We start from the raw sequence: 17,443 nt of genomic DNA, 5'->3' as shown, positions 1-17,443 counted from the left end.
TCCTGCCATGCCCCTGGCAGACTGTGTTGCCCCACAGTCAGGATACAGGTAGCCTTAGGGCCCAAGGCACAGCTTCTGAGTGCCTTCTGTGAGGGGACCCCACATAGCCCCAGCCACTCTCTGAGCTGTAGAAACACTCCCAGCTGCCTGTGGGACACGGAGCCTGCAAGCCCCACAAACAGGGCTGCAAGTGGAGCCCACCCCGCCGGGATCCTACAGGACATCTACATCCCTCACAATCCTCCTTTCCCAGACCTCCAAGACCGCTTTAAGACCCTATGATCCTGACACCAATTCCGATGGGTGGTTTTTTTCCCCTACGTCAAACAATTCTCTGACACCAGCTGGGTGTCCTACAATTTGACTCAATTCTGACACCATCTACCTGAAGATAGTGTCAAATCCCACAGGTTACAGGCTCAGTTTCACAGGACTGCCTCCCACCTTCCCTTTAGATGCTGACTGCATGTACAGGTCATCACCTGTGTTTTTGATCAACTGGCTATAAACTGGAGGTTCCCATGACCACCTCCTTGGGTTCTATTAATTTGCTGAAGCAGCTTACAGACCTCAGAAAACCAGTTTACTTACTAGATTACTGGTTTATTGTAAAAGGATACAACTCAGGAACAGCCAGATGGAAAATATACCATAGAGTAAAGTACAGGGAAGTGGAGCAGAGCTTCCACATTTTCTCTGGACTCGCCACCCTCCCAGCACCTTCACGCGTTCAATACAGAAGTTCCTTAAACTCTTTCCTTTTGATTTTTTTATGGAGGCTTCATTATATAGGCATGATTGATTAAATTGGCTGTTGAGTCAACCTCCAGCCCCGCTTCCCTTCCCTGAGGTCAGCGGGTGGGACTGCAAGTTCCAACCCTCTAATCACAGGGTTGGTTCTATTGGGAACTAGCCCCCATCCTTAGGTGCTTTCCAGGTTACTCGACTAACATAACAAAAGACACCTTTATCACTCTCATCACTTAAAAAATTCTAAGGGTTTTAGGAACTCTGTGCCAGAAACTGGACCCAAACCTCAATTATATTTATTATAAATCACAATATCACAGACTCCTACAGGTAGATGTTTATGGATATATGTGTCTATAGGTTGTGGCACAAATATAAAAGCAGAAAGATTTGAGTTGGTGATACAAGTTTGGAATGAAGGTGAGAATTTGGTTTCCTTACATTTAGGAAGGGAGAGCTGAGCAGAAGGTGAGAAGAATGTATGTAGAAAGTAACTGTGGAATGTTTTGGAATGTTCTATGTGTACACAGAGCTAGGAGAGCTCAGCGAACCTTTCCTGTAAAGGGCCAGACAAATATTTTCAGCTTTGCAGGCTATAAGGTGTCTATGCCACAACTGCTCTGCTAAAAGCCACCACAGACAATATGTAAATGAGTGGGTATAGCTTTGAGGCAAAAGTTTATAAAAACAGGCAAGGTGATATGTAAATAAGGGGCGTGGCTGTGTGCCAATAAAACTTTAATCATAGAAACAGGTGCTGGCAGATTTAATCTGTGGGCCGTAATCTGCCAACTGTTGGTATGTACAAAAAGAAATCAAATCTCAAATAAGAGGCACTAAAAATAAACAAAGCATTATATGAAAAAAGCAGGAAAAAGCAAAAGAGAGTACTCAGGTGGGACCAAAAGTGATAATAAAATGAGTCGTATTTTTGCCAAAGTGGGGCGGATATTCTTGTGTGCTCCCCAGCAGCTAAAACCACCACGGCGGCTCTGGTTTATTTCCTGTTGGGGAGACGCTTATAGGAGAGCAGTCGAACCACAGCTAACACCCTGTGTTAGGTTCAGAAAGTCACCTTAGGAAGACAGGAGTGGAAAGGTGACGAAATTCCAGTGCAGAGGAACCAGAGAACCACCGCATCAGAAAACCACAAAAAGCACTTTCATTACATTCGTATGCAAGAAAACCCGTAGGAAGCATGTGACTTCTCAGCTCTGGGGATGCTCAAATTGGCCACTGCACTTTTGGGCATTAGAGAGCAGCTCTTCAAAAATAACATTTCAAGATGTCGCTCAGTTCTCCTGGAAGACCAAACTTGGATGGAAAAGTCAACCTTTGTGCCCAGGTGTGCTTCATCAGTGATGGCAAAAACACTAGGACATTTCTGGTTGTGGGTGGGCAGTGACCATTCTCTTGGCTGTGGTTGGCCGGGGTGTGGGGGCGAGAAAGAACAACACCAGCCACCTCTTCCTGGGAGTGAATGAGAACACCAGCTGGGACTACTGCCTGGCCTGCCAGCCACCCCGAGATGCGGACAGCACAAAATACAATCCGTTGAACAGTCAGGTTGATGTGTAACAATAGCAAGATGCTGCCAAAAAAATCTGAAAACTATTTAGGCATAGAACATAGAACATCTGTTAAACTGAAATGGGTTTGCCTGAAACTTATTCTCAACTGGTGTGGTTCTGCCCCTCTGGGGACACTTGGTGATGTCTGGGGACATTTTTGGTTCTCACAACTGGGGAGGGAGGTGCTACTGGCATCTGGTAGGTGGAGGCCGGAGCTGTTGCTCAGCACCCCACAGTGCACAGGGCATCCCACCCCAGAGAAGGATCCACCGGCGCCCAGATGTTGGTGGTGTGGAAGCATGGCCTTTGTCCCCGTGTGTTTCTGTCTGTGAGGTCTAAAGTCGACACAAGGCCTCATTCATCCTCCACTCCCTCATGCCATTTGTCTGTTCCTGTCCTTTTCCTGCTCCGAGTTCCAGCCTCAGCTCCTATCCTCCTTTAGGCTTCTCTGTCAGCGCCCCCAAACTACTTCCCCAAACATGCTGGGGAGGCCACACCAGGACAGAAGCAGCCAGAGGTTCTATTCCCCATCCCTGCAGCAGCCCGACTGGGGCCTGCCTCCCGTGTGGGCTCTCAGTAGCCTGGCCTCCAGGCCACATGGCACCTTCTCCTCCCATCCCTGCACCACTGTATCTCCCTATACTGTCCATTCTCCTGGGATCCCACCCTGGGCTCTCCCTCTCCTGACGATGGGTGACCCCGATGTTCCTATCACTGACCTTCCAGCCAGCCAGCCAGCCTCCAGGATGGCCCAAGCCACCCCTAGCCTTGACCACTAGCCAGGGCCTGGGGGATGACTTCTGAGAATTCTAAAAAGCAGACTGGTGGCTGCTGGGAGCTGGGGGGAAGGGAAATGGGGAGTGGCTGCTAATGGGGTTTCCTTTTAGGGGTGATGAAAATGTTCTGGAACTAGATAGAAGTTCTGGTTGCACAACATAGTGAATGTGCTAAAAACACCAATTTGTTCATTTGAAATGAGTAAATTATATCTCAGAAAAGCTCTTAAACAGAAACTCTAATTGCAAAGGCACACCCCTCATTCCAGAACCTTCTATAGCTGTCATCCCGGCCGAGTAGCTTTGCCTGTGTGCCCCCAACACTGGGAAGTGGCTGGCCCATCAGTGCCCTGTGGGAGAGAAGGCTATAGCCTGGGCAGGTGTCCCTGAGGGCATAGGTCAAAGTGAATGATAATGACATGTGGTTCTAGGTGACCTGCCTGGTGCTGATGGAAGGTAATGGGAACAGACCTGGTGGCCCAAGGAGGGGAGAGGGCAGTCTGTGGTCACGTGAGACTGGGTCTGTAGGGCCCTTAGAGGGGCTGGTGTTCAGGACTGAAGTTGGCATAGATCCCAGTCCTTCTGGGCCCCCAGAGGCAGACTGGAGGCAGCAGAAAGCTCCGCATCTTATGGTCCCAGGTCACTGACCTGTGGGTGTGCCCATGGCTCAGGGTATTACTATCTTTCAGCCTCCTCTCTCTGCATGGGCTGGGGCATGGAAGCTGCATAAAGGCTCCAAACTCTGGCACACAGCAGCCTCTGGCCACTTGGTAAAATGGCCCAGCTAGCAAGGATCCTCATTTCATTTCTGCTTTCGAAATTAAAACCCTGTGTGCATCTGTAAACGCCAGTGGCATTTGTTATAGTTCAGGAAAGATGAAGAGAATACAAGCTTTAAGACCCCCACCCTCAGCTTGGACGCTGATGTCTGGGACTGAGGAAGAGGTGCATGCCCTGGGCACACAGTTTGTGGCCAGCCCAGTGGCAGATGCGTGGGCTGCTGCATCTGGAGTGGTGAGGTTCTCTGAGGGTACCTGGGACGAGTGACAGATCCCAATGCTTAGGAAGGACCCCAGCCCACTCACCGCCCTGGCGAGCCTGCCGTCTGCACCTTCAAGTATTTCTGCACTCAAATAACAGTCTCACACACGTGGTGTTTTGGGGGGAGGGTGATTCAGAGGACAGGTTGCAGCACACTGAGCACAGCCAAGTGACATCGAGTGAAACTATGACAGTAGCAGTTAACTGCAGCAGGCGACGGATCAGCTGATTAGAACCAGCTTTCCACAGTGGCCCCTTCCTGTTTTCTGGTCAGCATTGCACAGTGAGGCTGCAACCCGCGTCCGGGGGGAGCGCTTGGTGACAATCAAACCTCAAAACAACTCAACTTCTCCTTTCTTGGAGTTGAGAAAAAGTCCCAGACGCTGCTAATGGTGCCGATCGTCAGCTGAGGTGAGAGCAAATCTTTCACAAAGATGGAGGGAGGCACCATGAACTCAGGCTTGAGCTTCGGCTGGATTCCATCCCTGGTCCATTCATGGCTGCCTGCGGTGTGGCGTGGGGAACCCAGACTAGACTAGGTTGACTTGTGTCACCCTCTCCCTCAAACATGTCCAAGTCCTGACCTCCAAAATCTGTAAAAGGGACTGTATTTGGACATAGGGTCTGTGTAGTAATCAGGGTGAGGATCTCGAGGTGAGATCATTCTGAATTTACAGTGAGCCCTAAATCCAATGACAGTGTCCTCATAAGAGAAAGAAGACTAGAGACACAGAGATAGATGGGGAGAAGGCCACATGGAGACAGAGGAAGAGGCTGGAGTGATATGGCCACAAGCCAAGGAATGCCAATGGTTGCCGGCAGTCCCCAGAAGCCGGGAGGCCTGGGACCCATTCTTCTTCAGAGCCTCCAGAAAGAACCAACACTGCCTACTCCTGGATTTTGGACTTCTGGTCCCCTGAACTGTGAGAGAATAAATTCCTGTTATTTTAAGACGACTCCTGGTTTGTGATGCTTTGTGATGGCAGGTCCAGTACATTTTCACATCAGTGTGCACCTCTGTGGCTATGTTTCCTCATCTTTAAAATGAGCAGAGCTGTAATAATGACTCAGAGAAATGACAGATGGAAACAATGGCACCTAAAGCCTGACACCCAAGTGGGCTCGAAGGCTGATAACGAATTATTCCTATTATTAGGAAGTACCTTTTGGCTTAGCTCAGAATGGCTGGGACTTACTTATGGACAATTTGTAAATGGTCAGTACCTGAAAAAAATGGTGACTGGGTCTCATGGGATCACAAGCTGTGACTCTAAGATAGCAGGGAGATTCTGCTCCCAGAGGACACTTGGTGATGTCTGAGGATATTTTTGGCTGTTATACTGGGAAGAGGCGGGGGCTACATCTGGATTGCTGCTCAGTACCTGCAGTGCCCAGAACGGTCCCACCCCAGAGAGTGACCTGGCCCCAGACGCCAGCAGTGCCTCGACTGGGAAGCACAGCTCTAAACTAAAAAGACCTACTTTCTTTCCAAAATGTTGCCCCAGGAAGCATGTTTATGGTCCTAACATGGATTTGGCTCAAGCCAGTTTTGGAAGCCAGTGTGGGCACCGCCCTCCAGCAGATCTTAACCACTGGGGAAATTTGGCCTTGCCAGCTCTCGCCGAGGCTCGAGGGAGGCAGCCAGGCGTAGTCAGAGGCATCTGACTCACATGGAGGGTGACTAACGGCCCTCTAAGAATGTGCCAGGATCCCTCGGGGCAACTTCAGGGGAGGAGCAAGGAGGCCCGTGGGAGGCACTGTGGGCCCCCAGGATGACTGCTGAGCTGGGGTGGCACTCAGGAAAGAAAGCACCAGGCACCACCAGCTGTCGCTCAGCAGCGGGTGCTGTGGGCTGACTCGTGTCCCCAAAAAGAAACGTCCACACTCTAACCCCCCCGAACCAGTGAACGTGGCCTTAGTTGGAAATGGGGTCATTGCTGACGTAATTAGTTTAGATGAGGTCATCCTGCATTAGGGTGGGCCCTAAATCCAATGACTGGTGTCTTTATAAGAAGAGAAGGCCATGTGACGACAGAGGTAGAGGTTGGGGTGATACAGCCACAAAGGAATGCCTAGAGCCCCCAGAAGCAGGAATAGACAAGAAGGTTCCTCCCCTAGAGCCTCCGGTAGGAGCATGGCCCTGCCAACACCTGGCCTTCAGTGCTGTGAGAAAGTATAGTAGGCCTTCCAAATCTATGGGGTTTCTACCTGGGATTCAAGCAACCGAGGATCGAAAATATTAGGAAAAAAAATCCCAGAAAGTTCCAAAAAGCAAAGCTTAAATTTGCCACATACTGAGCATTTTGCTGAATCTATATGAATAAGTGATGTGTAGGCATACCTGGCTGCAGCCCATGTGCAGATATAGGTTATCTGCAATTACTACACCATTTCACGTAAGGGGCGAGAGCATCTGGGAATTTTGGTATCCGAGGGGGGACTAAAACCAATCCTCCATGGATACCGAGGGACAACTGTAAACTGTTGTTTGAAGCCCCGCAGTCTGTGGTACTTGAATATGGCAGCCACAAGAACCTCATCCAGGTACCCTGGATGGTCCCCAGCTAGAAAAGGAAATGATGCCATGGTGCCACTCCTGCCTCCTCACTGTGTCTTGTTGAGATCTTGGGCTTGGCATCCTCACCAAACACAGGCACACCCATCTACCTACCTGGTTCTGAGGGGTGAATGACCACTTGGTAAACATTGAGTCTGCCCTCTGGTTCATGTTCTTAATTTCTGACGTCATTGACAGTCTGCACCATGTAACCTGGGACTGCAGTGCCAGGCACCAATGCATAGGTCTACAGCACCTGTTGCGGCCCTTGGCCCTTGTTGAGAAGACAGTGGGGCCATCAGTGGCTTTATAAGCAGCTGAGTTTCAGAGCTGGGATAAAGCCAAATCAAATCTGGAATACCTTTTTTAGCTCCCATGTCACAAGGCCCTCCATGTGGCCCAAAAGACCATGAATGACCTGAATGTCACCTCTGTCCCCACCACCTCCCACTCTGCTTGCTCACCCCACTCCAGCTCCTTTTGTGCCCTCTGGGGCCATTGCCTTTCTTCCAACACCAGCTGTGGTCCAGCCTCCCGGCCTTTGCACTGGCTGTGCCCTCCTCCAGACACTGCACAGCTCACCCCACCTCTTCCCAGGCCCAACTCAGCATCACCTTCTTACCTCCTGCCCCCTCAACTCTTCTTCATCGGACCTGCTGGCTGTTCTTTGTACAAGGTCCGTTGTTTATTTCTCTGCCTGCTTCCTCGTCCCTGGGGTGACAGCTCTGTGTGGGCAGGCCTTTGTCTATTTAGGCCGCCACATAGCCCAGTGCCTAGATGGTGCCTGGCATATGGCAAATGTGTACATGGAATATTTGCAGAATGAACAGATAGAATAGAACAGGAAACGCATGCATGGTACACAGCATTAAAGAGAAAAAATGTCCATTCTGTGGCTGGGTTATTCAGTCGTAATATTTGCACAAAAAATGACCATTAATCTTTATAGGAGAAGACAGAAATAGGCTACCTATGTCAGTACAGGGCCAGGCTGTACAGCCCCAATGGATTTCTTGCTGATGATCTCAGAGATCATTAGGGAGGAAGAGGAACTAAAGAGTATTCAGGAGGCGCAGCCTAGATGTGATTTCAGTGAATTTGCACAGCAGCCCTCTGAGGTGGCTGCATTAGGCCCTTGGCTTGGGGAGATGAGCAGAATCTGGAGGTCAACACTCCAAGATTGGTGAGACCTCCACACTCCCAACCCTGCAGAAAGGGGGTCTGAAGTCCTATGGATAGACAGACTGTGGCACATCCAGATAATAGGTTGTTACTATGCAAATGAGGTCTCAAGCTACAAAAAGACATGGAGGAACCTTACATGCATATCTCTGAGTGAAAGAAACCAATATGAAAAGGCTACAGACTGTATGATTCCATCTATATGATATTCTGGAAAAGGTAAAACTACAGACAGTGAAAAGATCAGTGGTTGCTAGGAGTTAGGGGGAGGGAGGGATGAACAGGTAGAGCACAGGGGATTATAGGGCAGGAGAACTACTCCGTATGATACTGTAACAGTGGATATGTACATTTGTCCAAACTCACAGAATGTACAACACAGGGTGAATCTTGAACCCGAATGTAAACTATGGACTTCAGATAATAATATGTCCATATTGGCTCATCATTTGTAACAAATGCACTAATGGCAGCCGGAAGTATGGGGGTGAGCAGGATATATGGGAACTCTGTACTATTTGTTCAATATTGCTACAAACCAAAATCTGCTCTAAGAAATATGATAATTTATATTATTATAGTTAATAAAACTACTTAAGTTTATCAAAATTACTTGTGTATTATTATTTAATTATTATAAAATCTTATTTAAAAAAGAAAGAAAGCAGAGTCCTAGATGCCAAGCTCAGGGGCGTACACCTCTGGGCCCACATATTGTCCCTGCTGTTACCAAGTAATGACGGTTACACTGTTCTGACACGTGGATGCCTCTTTTCTTAAGAGCCGGAGAAGGAGGGACACTGTGGTCACTTCTGCTGCCCCGTGCCCAGGAGGCTCACCCATAGCAACACATCAATGGCTTCCATGGGGTTTGGCCAAGAGGGACACTGGACAGAAGACAGGGGGTGCTTCCTACCCTGCTGACTCTACAGTGCTGCCAGGTGGCCCCATTTCCTTGCTTCAATGGCCCCCGGGCCTGCACTATGCCTTGCTGGCTTCTCCACACTGCAGCCCTGCCAGAAGTGCCCCATCATGAACTGCCTGGTTTGGATATGCCATCCTTTTCTTTCTGGGACCTAGAGTATAGATTGCTGCCTCCTAGATGGCAAGAACATATTAATCAGGTCCTTTTGTTTTCTATAATCTGATGCTTTGATATCTGGGGCCTGGCTGACCCTGGAAGGACTGCCAGTTCCCCGGGCTTAGCCAATTGCCACAGAAGGCAAAGGACTTGCCTGTGAGCACATCGTCCATATGCAAACCAACCCAGCCAGAGACCACACTCCCACCACCTCCTCTATTAGGCTCTCACTCTCAGGACTCCCATCCACCTGCCCTGATACCTCAGGGCCAGGTACCAGACAGCCAGGTACCCTATGCCCCAGAGCCAAACCAGCCAATACTAAACCTACTCATCTGCCTCATGCATTTCTTCCCATGAAAACCACAACAGGGACTTGGTTTCCTGTGTTTTTCTTTTTCCTTGCCCATGGTTTTCCCTCGCTCCTGCTATATCTCACTGACTCGGGTGCTTTCCCGCGTGGGGCCACGCGGGATATAGAGCCTCCTGTTTCTAGGGAACTGTGAGTATAACAAATTCTTCATGACAGACATGATAATAAAATGCATGTGGTAAGGCAGAGGGCCCCTCCTGCCAACTGCCCCACTCACCTCCAGCACGGGGCCGGCACCCAGGATGGTCCTCTCGACGCCACTGGCATAGCCCTTCTGGCTCAGGGCGGTGAGGCAATGGATCAGAAAGTTGGTGGTCTGCGTCTTGCCTGAGCCGCTCTCTCCTGAGATCACGATGCATTGGTTGACGCGTTTCCGGAGCATGGCGTAATAGGCCACGTCAGCCAGTGCAAACACATGTGGCTCCAGCTTGCCCAGCTGCTGGTTCTCGTACATCTTCACGTACTTGGGGTTGTAGATGGGGAGGAATTTGAAGGGGTTGACAGCCACGAGGATGCTTCCTGCGTACGTGTAGATCTTCTGTTGTAGGAAGCGGTGCTTGAGGTTCTTCAGGAGGTTGGCCTCAGTTAGCTCGGGAAGGTTGCACAGGTCATCAAAGTCTGCCTGCTGCCGGGGCAGGAGGCCACGCTCCACCAGGCGCCGGGTGGCTGTGGCCTGGGATACCAGCTGCATGTGCACATACTTGATGGCCCCGTCTGCGTCACGCTCCTGCAGCAGGAAGTAGTAACCATCCTCTTGCGGATGCTCATCCTGCGCCCGTCGTGGCCATAGCAGTACGCGGTGCACGGGTGAGTCGTTGGCGTCCAGCACCCACTCCTCTCCACCTGTCTCCTTGACCTCCACCAGCACATAGCGCTTGGTGCCATCCAGCTGCAGGCTGGTGATGGCGTCCTGGATGACGTCGGATGTGGTGCTGTCCTTGGTGGCCGTCACACAGCACGAGGCCTGGTTCTCGCTGGTGGCCAGCTGTGGGTAGATGTGCAGGTGGTAGGCCGCCTGCCTCCGGCAGCTGGAGCTGCCCACCTCGTTCATACTCATCCTGCCGGCAGCCTGGCCTCAGCATGCCTCCCAGGCTCGGGGCGCGCGTCCTGGAGCCGGAAGGGAGAGGGTGGCACGGTCAGAGTGGTGGGGGGTAGTGGTAGGGGATGCTGCCACCCGCCTACGATGGACAGCCTCAGACCTGAGGCCAGTATCCCTTGCCTTTGTATCTCGAAAAGGCAAAGTGTGGGAAGAACTTCTATCTGTCCTTAAATGTGACTGAACTCTGACCCAAGGATTATGGCTCTTGCGGAGTGACAACACCAGACTACCCCCACCCCCTGCCCAAGATCAAACCTTTCCCATGGAGTTTGCTCAATTCCAGCCCCCATTCCTCCCACCTAAGGTCAGCCTCTCAACCCACAAGTCCAACGGTCACAGCCGTGTCTCACCTAAGTCTTTCCCGACCCATATCCTTCCTGGCCTCTTCTCTTGGATAAAACATCCCCAGGCAGCTCCCCAAGCAGATGAAGATTCAGCCCCACAGGTTACATCTCCCCAATACAGCAAGGGCAGCAAGAGCTATGGCTGGGATAAGCAAGAACGAACCTGCCCTGAAACTCAGGGACCCCAAAAACAACAGGGTCCCTAAAACCCTAACGAGGAGGATGAAGTCTGGGAGAGCCCCCTCACCAAAACACACTAAAGAGAACTTCTCAGAGTGCATTTGTTTCTAGAACCTATGATCCCAGTCACCTGCGAAGTCCTCCCAAGGTCATGAGAAACAAGGAGAGACAGAGGAGGCGTCCCAGACTGGAGGAGACATGATGACTAAACACAACAGGGTTCCCTGGATGGGGTCCTTGACCAGTGGGAGGACACGGATGGAAGAACTGGTGACATCCGGATGACGTCAGGTTGGTTAACAGCAGTAAGTATCAATTTCTTAGGGTACAAATGTGTCTGGTAATGTAAGATGGTCATGATAGGAGAAGGTAGATGAGGGGTACTAGAGTCTATATTACCTTTGCAACTTTTCTGTAAATCTAAAATGACTCCAAAAGAAAAAGGTTATTTTTAAAAAATGTATTTGCTTCTGAAGACATTGAGGGGAAAAAGAAAATGCAGCCAATGTTGGCGACAGCCAATTTCGTGTCTTGGAGCAAGAGGCATAAATGCGTGTGGGTCTCATGCAGGCTCACTGCGATACAAAGATGAACCAGACCTTGGCTCAAAGCCCCGTGGGAGAAACTGACATGCAAACAAATGTGAGAGCACATACATAGGCACATGTGTGTGAACATATACTCTCATATGAACACACCCACACTTGTGCACAAACGCAAGCACATATACAAACATGGACATGCAGTTTTGTGACACACCCATGCTCATGCATGCTCACATGCACACACATGAAAGTAAACATGAACACATGTGTGCATAGCACTTGCACATGAACATACACATGCATAGAGTCAGGACTTCAGGCAGAGCCATCCCTCTGTGACCTGCATTCATAGAGACATGGCTGATGTGTACCACGACTTCTAGAGGTGCGATCCAGCTCACAGGCTGGGGGCTTTGTCTCACTCAAGCTGCCTGGACGCGGACAGCGAAGAGGTCACACAAATGTGCCTGCTTTCTCTTTCCAGCAGATACCAACTCTAGCAAGAGGCCATCAGAGCCCAGTAATGTGATCCAGATCCTAAGGATTCTGCCACCTGCCCTGATGAGGGTCTGGATGGAGCTTGGACAGGTTGAGGGCTGTGCAGCCAGCTGCACTCTGGGCTACCCCTCATCCTCCAGAGAAGAAGAATCATCAGGTGCTCTTGAAGCCCCACCGTGAATAGAGGCATGTAGGGTACATCTGCAGCTCTGGGCCCCTTGGTAGGGGAAGCAGGAGACCCCATGCTCAGAGACTGGGGGGTTGGGGGGGCTGTAGGGGGGCTATTACAGGACTAGTGATGCTCACCCTACCCCAGGCCAGGAGGAAGTAGATAAGGCTTACTCAAGGCAACTGCTTACTGCCAGGGCTGCAGGGAGCACGGCAGTCAAAGGGAAGGGACAGGGCCAAAAGGAGCTGGGGCTGCTGTAGGAGTTCCTGCAGGGTCCACCTGACCACCTTGCTGCATCTGCCTCACAAGCCATCAGAGCCCATCCTGGCCCACCATGTCTGCATCCTGGGAAATTCCTCTGCTGCACCTGTGTGGGTAGCCCTCCCCACCCAGGGCTCACCTGGCCGTTCTCCCCAGGGACCAGCACTCTCTTCCCAGAGTGGCCCCCTTTATCCCCTTTTCCTAGGAGTTCGCTGCGGAGGACCCTCCCATTGAATAGCTCATGTGCCTTAGAACCAGAGATACTTATAGATCTTTCTTCAGCCCAGGGCAGAGCCCAGTAACTTCTTTGTTTCCACGCAGCCTAGAGCCAACCCTTTCCACTCCCACCTGGCCACCAGTCCACTCTCCCATCCCATGCCATGTAAACCACTGCACCCTCCTCCCAGAAGATGCCACCAAGCACCACTAGTCACACCTGCTGCCAGTGGCCTCTCCCAGTCCTGCTCACTTGCTCTGCAGCCCTGGAATGGGAGCATCACCTGGACCTGACTCTGTGCAGGGGCCTCTCCCACCCTGTTCCCTAGGATCTGTGCTCCCACCAAGGATACCTGCCCCACTTCCAACCCATCATGGCCACCTCTCCCTGACCTGCCTCAAAGGCCTAAAAGGCTTGTTCTCTGCTCCTCCCACTGACCACATCCTGTCTGCTGTCATCATATCCCCAGAACTGCTGTCTCTTATCACCAGCCAGTCAGGAGGGGCTCCCGTGGAGCCCCTGGACGCACTGGTCTAGATGTGGGTGTCCTAGCACAAAGCTACTCAGGAGTGCCCCATGGCCAGCCCTCAGAACCCTTGGTTATCAGGCCCAATACAGCACAGCCATCCCTTGGTCCCCACACTGGCTGACTGGCACGCTGCAGCCACTTCCCCCCGCCCAGCCCAAGCCCAGGTTCATAGGCCAGACCCTGCAGGGCCTCTCCAGCCCAGTCAGGGAGAGGCTTCCCAAAGCCCCTGACCCACAGGAAGACATCTGGTTCTCCAGCTGGGGGACATCCCCAGCAGGCTGGCCATCCACCCACCTAAACTCAGATCCGATCCTCCCTTTCTCGCATCCACATCTCAGATGAGTTTCAGCCCCACGCTGCTGCCTCCTCCCAGTGCAGTCCTTGTTCTCAGGATGGAATGCCCCTCAAACCCCTCCACCAGATCCCAGGCAGCTCTGCTCCCAGTGCAAAAATCTTAGGGTGCACTCTCTCTGGCCCAGTGTCCTCTCATTCCACAGGTGGCACCATTTTACCTACAACACTCAGCTGACTGGATTCTCATTGGGCACAAAAGAACATCTTGCCAATTACACATCTTCAATTGCTGGTCTGCAGTTTTTGAAAATTATGTCTATTGAGCAGCTATTTTTCTGTTTCTGTAAGTTGTTCATGTCTTTTGCCCGTTTTCTCCCACTGAAGCATGACTATTTGGCTTATTTTTTTGGAGAAGCTCTTTGTATAGGAAGGTATCAGCTCTTTATCATGTTTGATGAAACTAATTCATAACAATTGACTTTTGCATATGGTATTTTTTGAGACAAACATTACATTTTCCAAGCAGTCAGATCTGCGGGTCATTTCTTTTATGATGTCTACTGCCCATTCCTCTCCCAGGTCTGACTATCATTGGGATTATGCCTTCCTCTCCCTTCCCAGATTTATGCTTTCAGTTTATGCCTTTATCCATTTAGAAATTCTTTTAGAGGGTTTATGAGCTTCCTCGGGATGCTGTAACAAAGTACTACAAACCAGGGGGCTTACAACAACAGAAATTTGTCTGTGTAGTACCATGCTGTTTTGATGATCACAGCTTCAGAACTGTAATAATTCAGATAATTAATTGTTAACTCATTGATAATTCATTGTCCTTAAACAATGACATCTCCCTTGGAGGGGCTCAGCCATTTTCTCTGGCTTCCAAGCACAGCTTCTTCACTTAGTCTTAATGAAGCCTGAGATCTGCAAGTCAGTCATGTTGTGGCTTAAGGTCCTTGTCACAAGTGGATATGAAACCTGTGCCTCGAAAATTCCCCGGCTATGTCCAGAATGAAAGGAAGCAGGTTGGACTGAGGAAACAGGGTGGCAGGTCCTGGGGGTGGAGAGTGGGGGTAGCGGGGGGCAGGCAGCTCAGCCAACCAGCAATCACAGGTTGCAGCTGTGTGTAAGGAGCAGCAGGTCCTGAAGACCTACGTGTCTCCTTCATCCAAACCATCTCACCAAAACCCCCAAGTTAAAACATCCCTTCTACCCTCCAACTTATGCTCATGGAGGTGCACGCAATGTGAATGGAAGCAAAACACATTCCCACATTAATGGGAACTGTCTCCCCAGGACTCAGAAGGACTACATATACCCTTGTTATCAAATAGAAGACAAGCTGGCAGACTATAAAATTCCCTCTGAAACAAAAGAAATGAAATGCCCGTCAAAGGGCGAAGGATAAACAAAATGTGGTCCATCCACAGAGTGGAATATTACTCAGCCATAAAAAGGAACGGAGCACTGACACATGCTATGGCATGGATGAACTCATCATGGTGGAAACATCACACTAAGTAAAAGAAGCCAGACACAAAAGGCCACATAGCATATGTTCCCATTGACATGAAAAGTCTAGAATGGGCAAATCTTTAGAGACAGAGAGTAGTGGTTCTCAGGGACTGGGGGAGGGGCATGGGGAGTGACTGCTAATGGGGACAGGGGGTGGAGAGTGGCTGCTAATGGGGACAGGGTTTCCTTTAGGGGTTATGAAAGCGTCTTGGAACTAGATAGAGGTAGTGAATGTGCTAAATATTACTAATAGTGAATCTTACGTGCATTTTCCATGATAAAAATCATTCCCACTAAAAAACCTGAACTGTAAAAAAGCCTTTGCTCTGCATATGCCACTGGGTATACTTTCTGCACTCAGAGAAGACAAGAACCTCAATTCAGGGCCTTTCATGAAAAAGAGGGTACCAAGAAGAGGGGGAGCCAACTACAGATCTGGCCCCAGGGATGGGTAAATGGACAAATGTGAATGAGTTGCTCTCAAGGCCTGGTCCAGGCCCTGTGCACGAAAAAGAAGGTTCTACCACTCAGTTTGGTGAGCAATTCGGAATTTACTGGAAAATAAGGCAAACAGGGCCTCCAGAAAGTGTAGTGTAGCCGCTTCGTTTATGTAAGGCCGTAATTTGCAGCCACATGTTTATCGGATGAAATCATTCTCAAGCTAAAAAGAGGAGGCTGGCATGACTCTAGAATCATGTAGGATGTACCACTTAAAGCACAGCGTGTTTTCATGTTCCCATGGACATGTCTGTGAGCTTACTGGGTTTTTTAGGAAGAAATAATCATGTGAAGATATCTGGAAGATGAACACAATGAGAAATAGCTACAAAAGAAGTGTGCTCCTCAGTTAAGGCAGCTCAGAGCTGAGGGACAACTTAAGGTTCAGTCTGGGGTGATGCAGCCACAAGCCATGGAATGCCTGGAGCCCCCAAAGCTGAAAGAGGCAAGGAAGGGTCTCCCCTGGAGGCTATGGAGGGAGCCATGGCCCTGCTAATGCCTTGATTTTGGACTCTTGGCCTCCAGAACTGTGAGAGAATAAGTTACTATTGTTAAAGCCACTCGGTTGAAGGTACCAGCGTATAGCAGCCACAGACAGGAATCCAGAAGCCCACTATTGAGGGTATTGGATGCTCTAAGCAGACACCCTCTCATGACTATTGCCTGAATACAGCCCTTTCTTCCCCAAGACGTCCTCTTGGGCCTTCCAGTGGGCCCAATCGGTCTGAGCCCTGGAGAAAGCCCTTCCCCCCGGCATATACTGGGAAGGGTAGGGGCTACCTCCTCTGGCAGGTTCCATTTATCTGTCCCTCGAAGCCCGTCCTTCTCCCTGGGGTCTGTGGCTTCATCCTTCAACATCTGTCTGGTCAACAAATGTTTCTCCGGCACCCACCCCCGGCCAGGCCAGTGCCAGGCACAAGGCAGAGTCAGAATGTGGAGGTGTCTGACCTTCGGGGAACTCAAAAACAAACCAATCTACTAGCAAAGAGACATTTCCGAGGATGGCAAGATGGTGCGTCACACTCAGGGCAATTTTGTCCAGCCTCAGGGGACACTAGGAGATGGCTAGAGACATTTTTGGTCATCATCACTGGGGCGGGGTGGCGGGGGGAAGGAGGTGCTACTGGAATCTGGTGGGTGGAGGCCAGGGACGGTGCTCAGCACCCTACAGTGCACAGTGTGACCCCCACTGCAGAGAATGATCTGGCCCCGGATGTCAGTGGTACTTTGATGGGGACAGAAACTGACCAGGGCAGGGGTGTCATTTGAGACCAGAATGTAGGGAAGCTCTGACTGGACAGTTGCTGAGGCCTGTGCAAGTGAGGCGGACAGGCCAAGTGCCTGGGGACAGCAGCCCAGGCGAGGGTGGGGAACGCCAAGGGCAGAGGCAGCCTCAGAACAAGAGAACCAGTGTAGCAGGCAGAGAGAGGTTGGAGGGGGAGGAGCCAAGGTCAGGGAGGTCAGATTGCATCCAGCAGGGTCTAATGAATGTGGGATGGAGTTTAAATTTTCATGCAAGTCTGATGGGGAAGCCTTGGCTGGTTGGGGGCAGGCAGCATCAGGACATGAGTGACGCTGGGAAGGGGTCAGCTAGCCTGTGTGTGACAGGTGGAATACAGGGGTTTCCTATTGGGTGGCTCCTACAGTCGTGTGCAGGGGGGACTGATAATGGCTTGTGTCAGGCCAGTGGGATGCAGGTGGTTTCTGGTTATGGGGTAAGGCAGACTTCAAGGCCCTACAGGGCTGAGCTCCAGGTCCTTCCCAGGTGACCTGTGGGCTTGTAAGGACACAGAAGGCTGCCAGGGAAGAGGGCAGGCAGAAGAGTGCCCTTTGGGATCCCCCTCTCCAAATCACACAGTACACTTTGAGAACCTGAGGGCAGCAGCCCCTGGAGAACAAGGAAGCTTCACTCTGCTTTTAAAGGCAGCTCTGATCCTCGAGGACTCCAAGATCGTGGAGGGGG

General features: G+C 50.7%; 1 protein-coding gene across 7 annotated transcripts in view; it reads right to left on the bottom strand.

The window, feature by feature from the left end:
* MYO9B (myosin IXB) overlaps positions 1 to 10,460 on the bottom strand; it is a 64,149-nt gene extending 53,689 nt beyond the window's left edge. For 6 of the 7 annotated variants that reach the window (XM_006904262.3, XM_006904263.3, XM_006904265.3 and 3 more), the window contains exon 1: positions 9,549 to 10,460. In XM_006904262.3, the coding sequence (XP_006904324.1) occupies positions 9,549 to 10,388 (840 nt within the window). In that variant the 5' untranslated portion in view covers positions 10,389 to 10,460. The remainder of the gene's footprint in view (positions 1 to 9,548) is intronic. The other variant, XM_015586669.2, reaches the window with a different exon arrangement.
* Between the last annotated feature and the right edge of the window lie 6,983 nt (positions 10,461 to 17,443).

Source organism: Pteropus alecto, unplaced genomic scaffold, assembly GCF_000325575.1.
Source record: "Pteropus alecto unplaced genomic scaffold, ASM32557v1 scaffold160, whole genome shotgun sequence".
Classification (NCBI taxonomy): Eukaryota; Metazoa; Chordata; class Mammalia; order Chiroptera; family Pteropodidae; genus Pteropus; species Pteropus alecto.
This window is presented reverse-complemented; position numbering and strand designations above follow the sequence as displayed.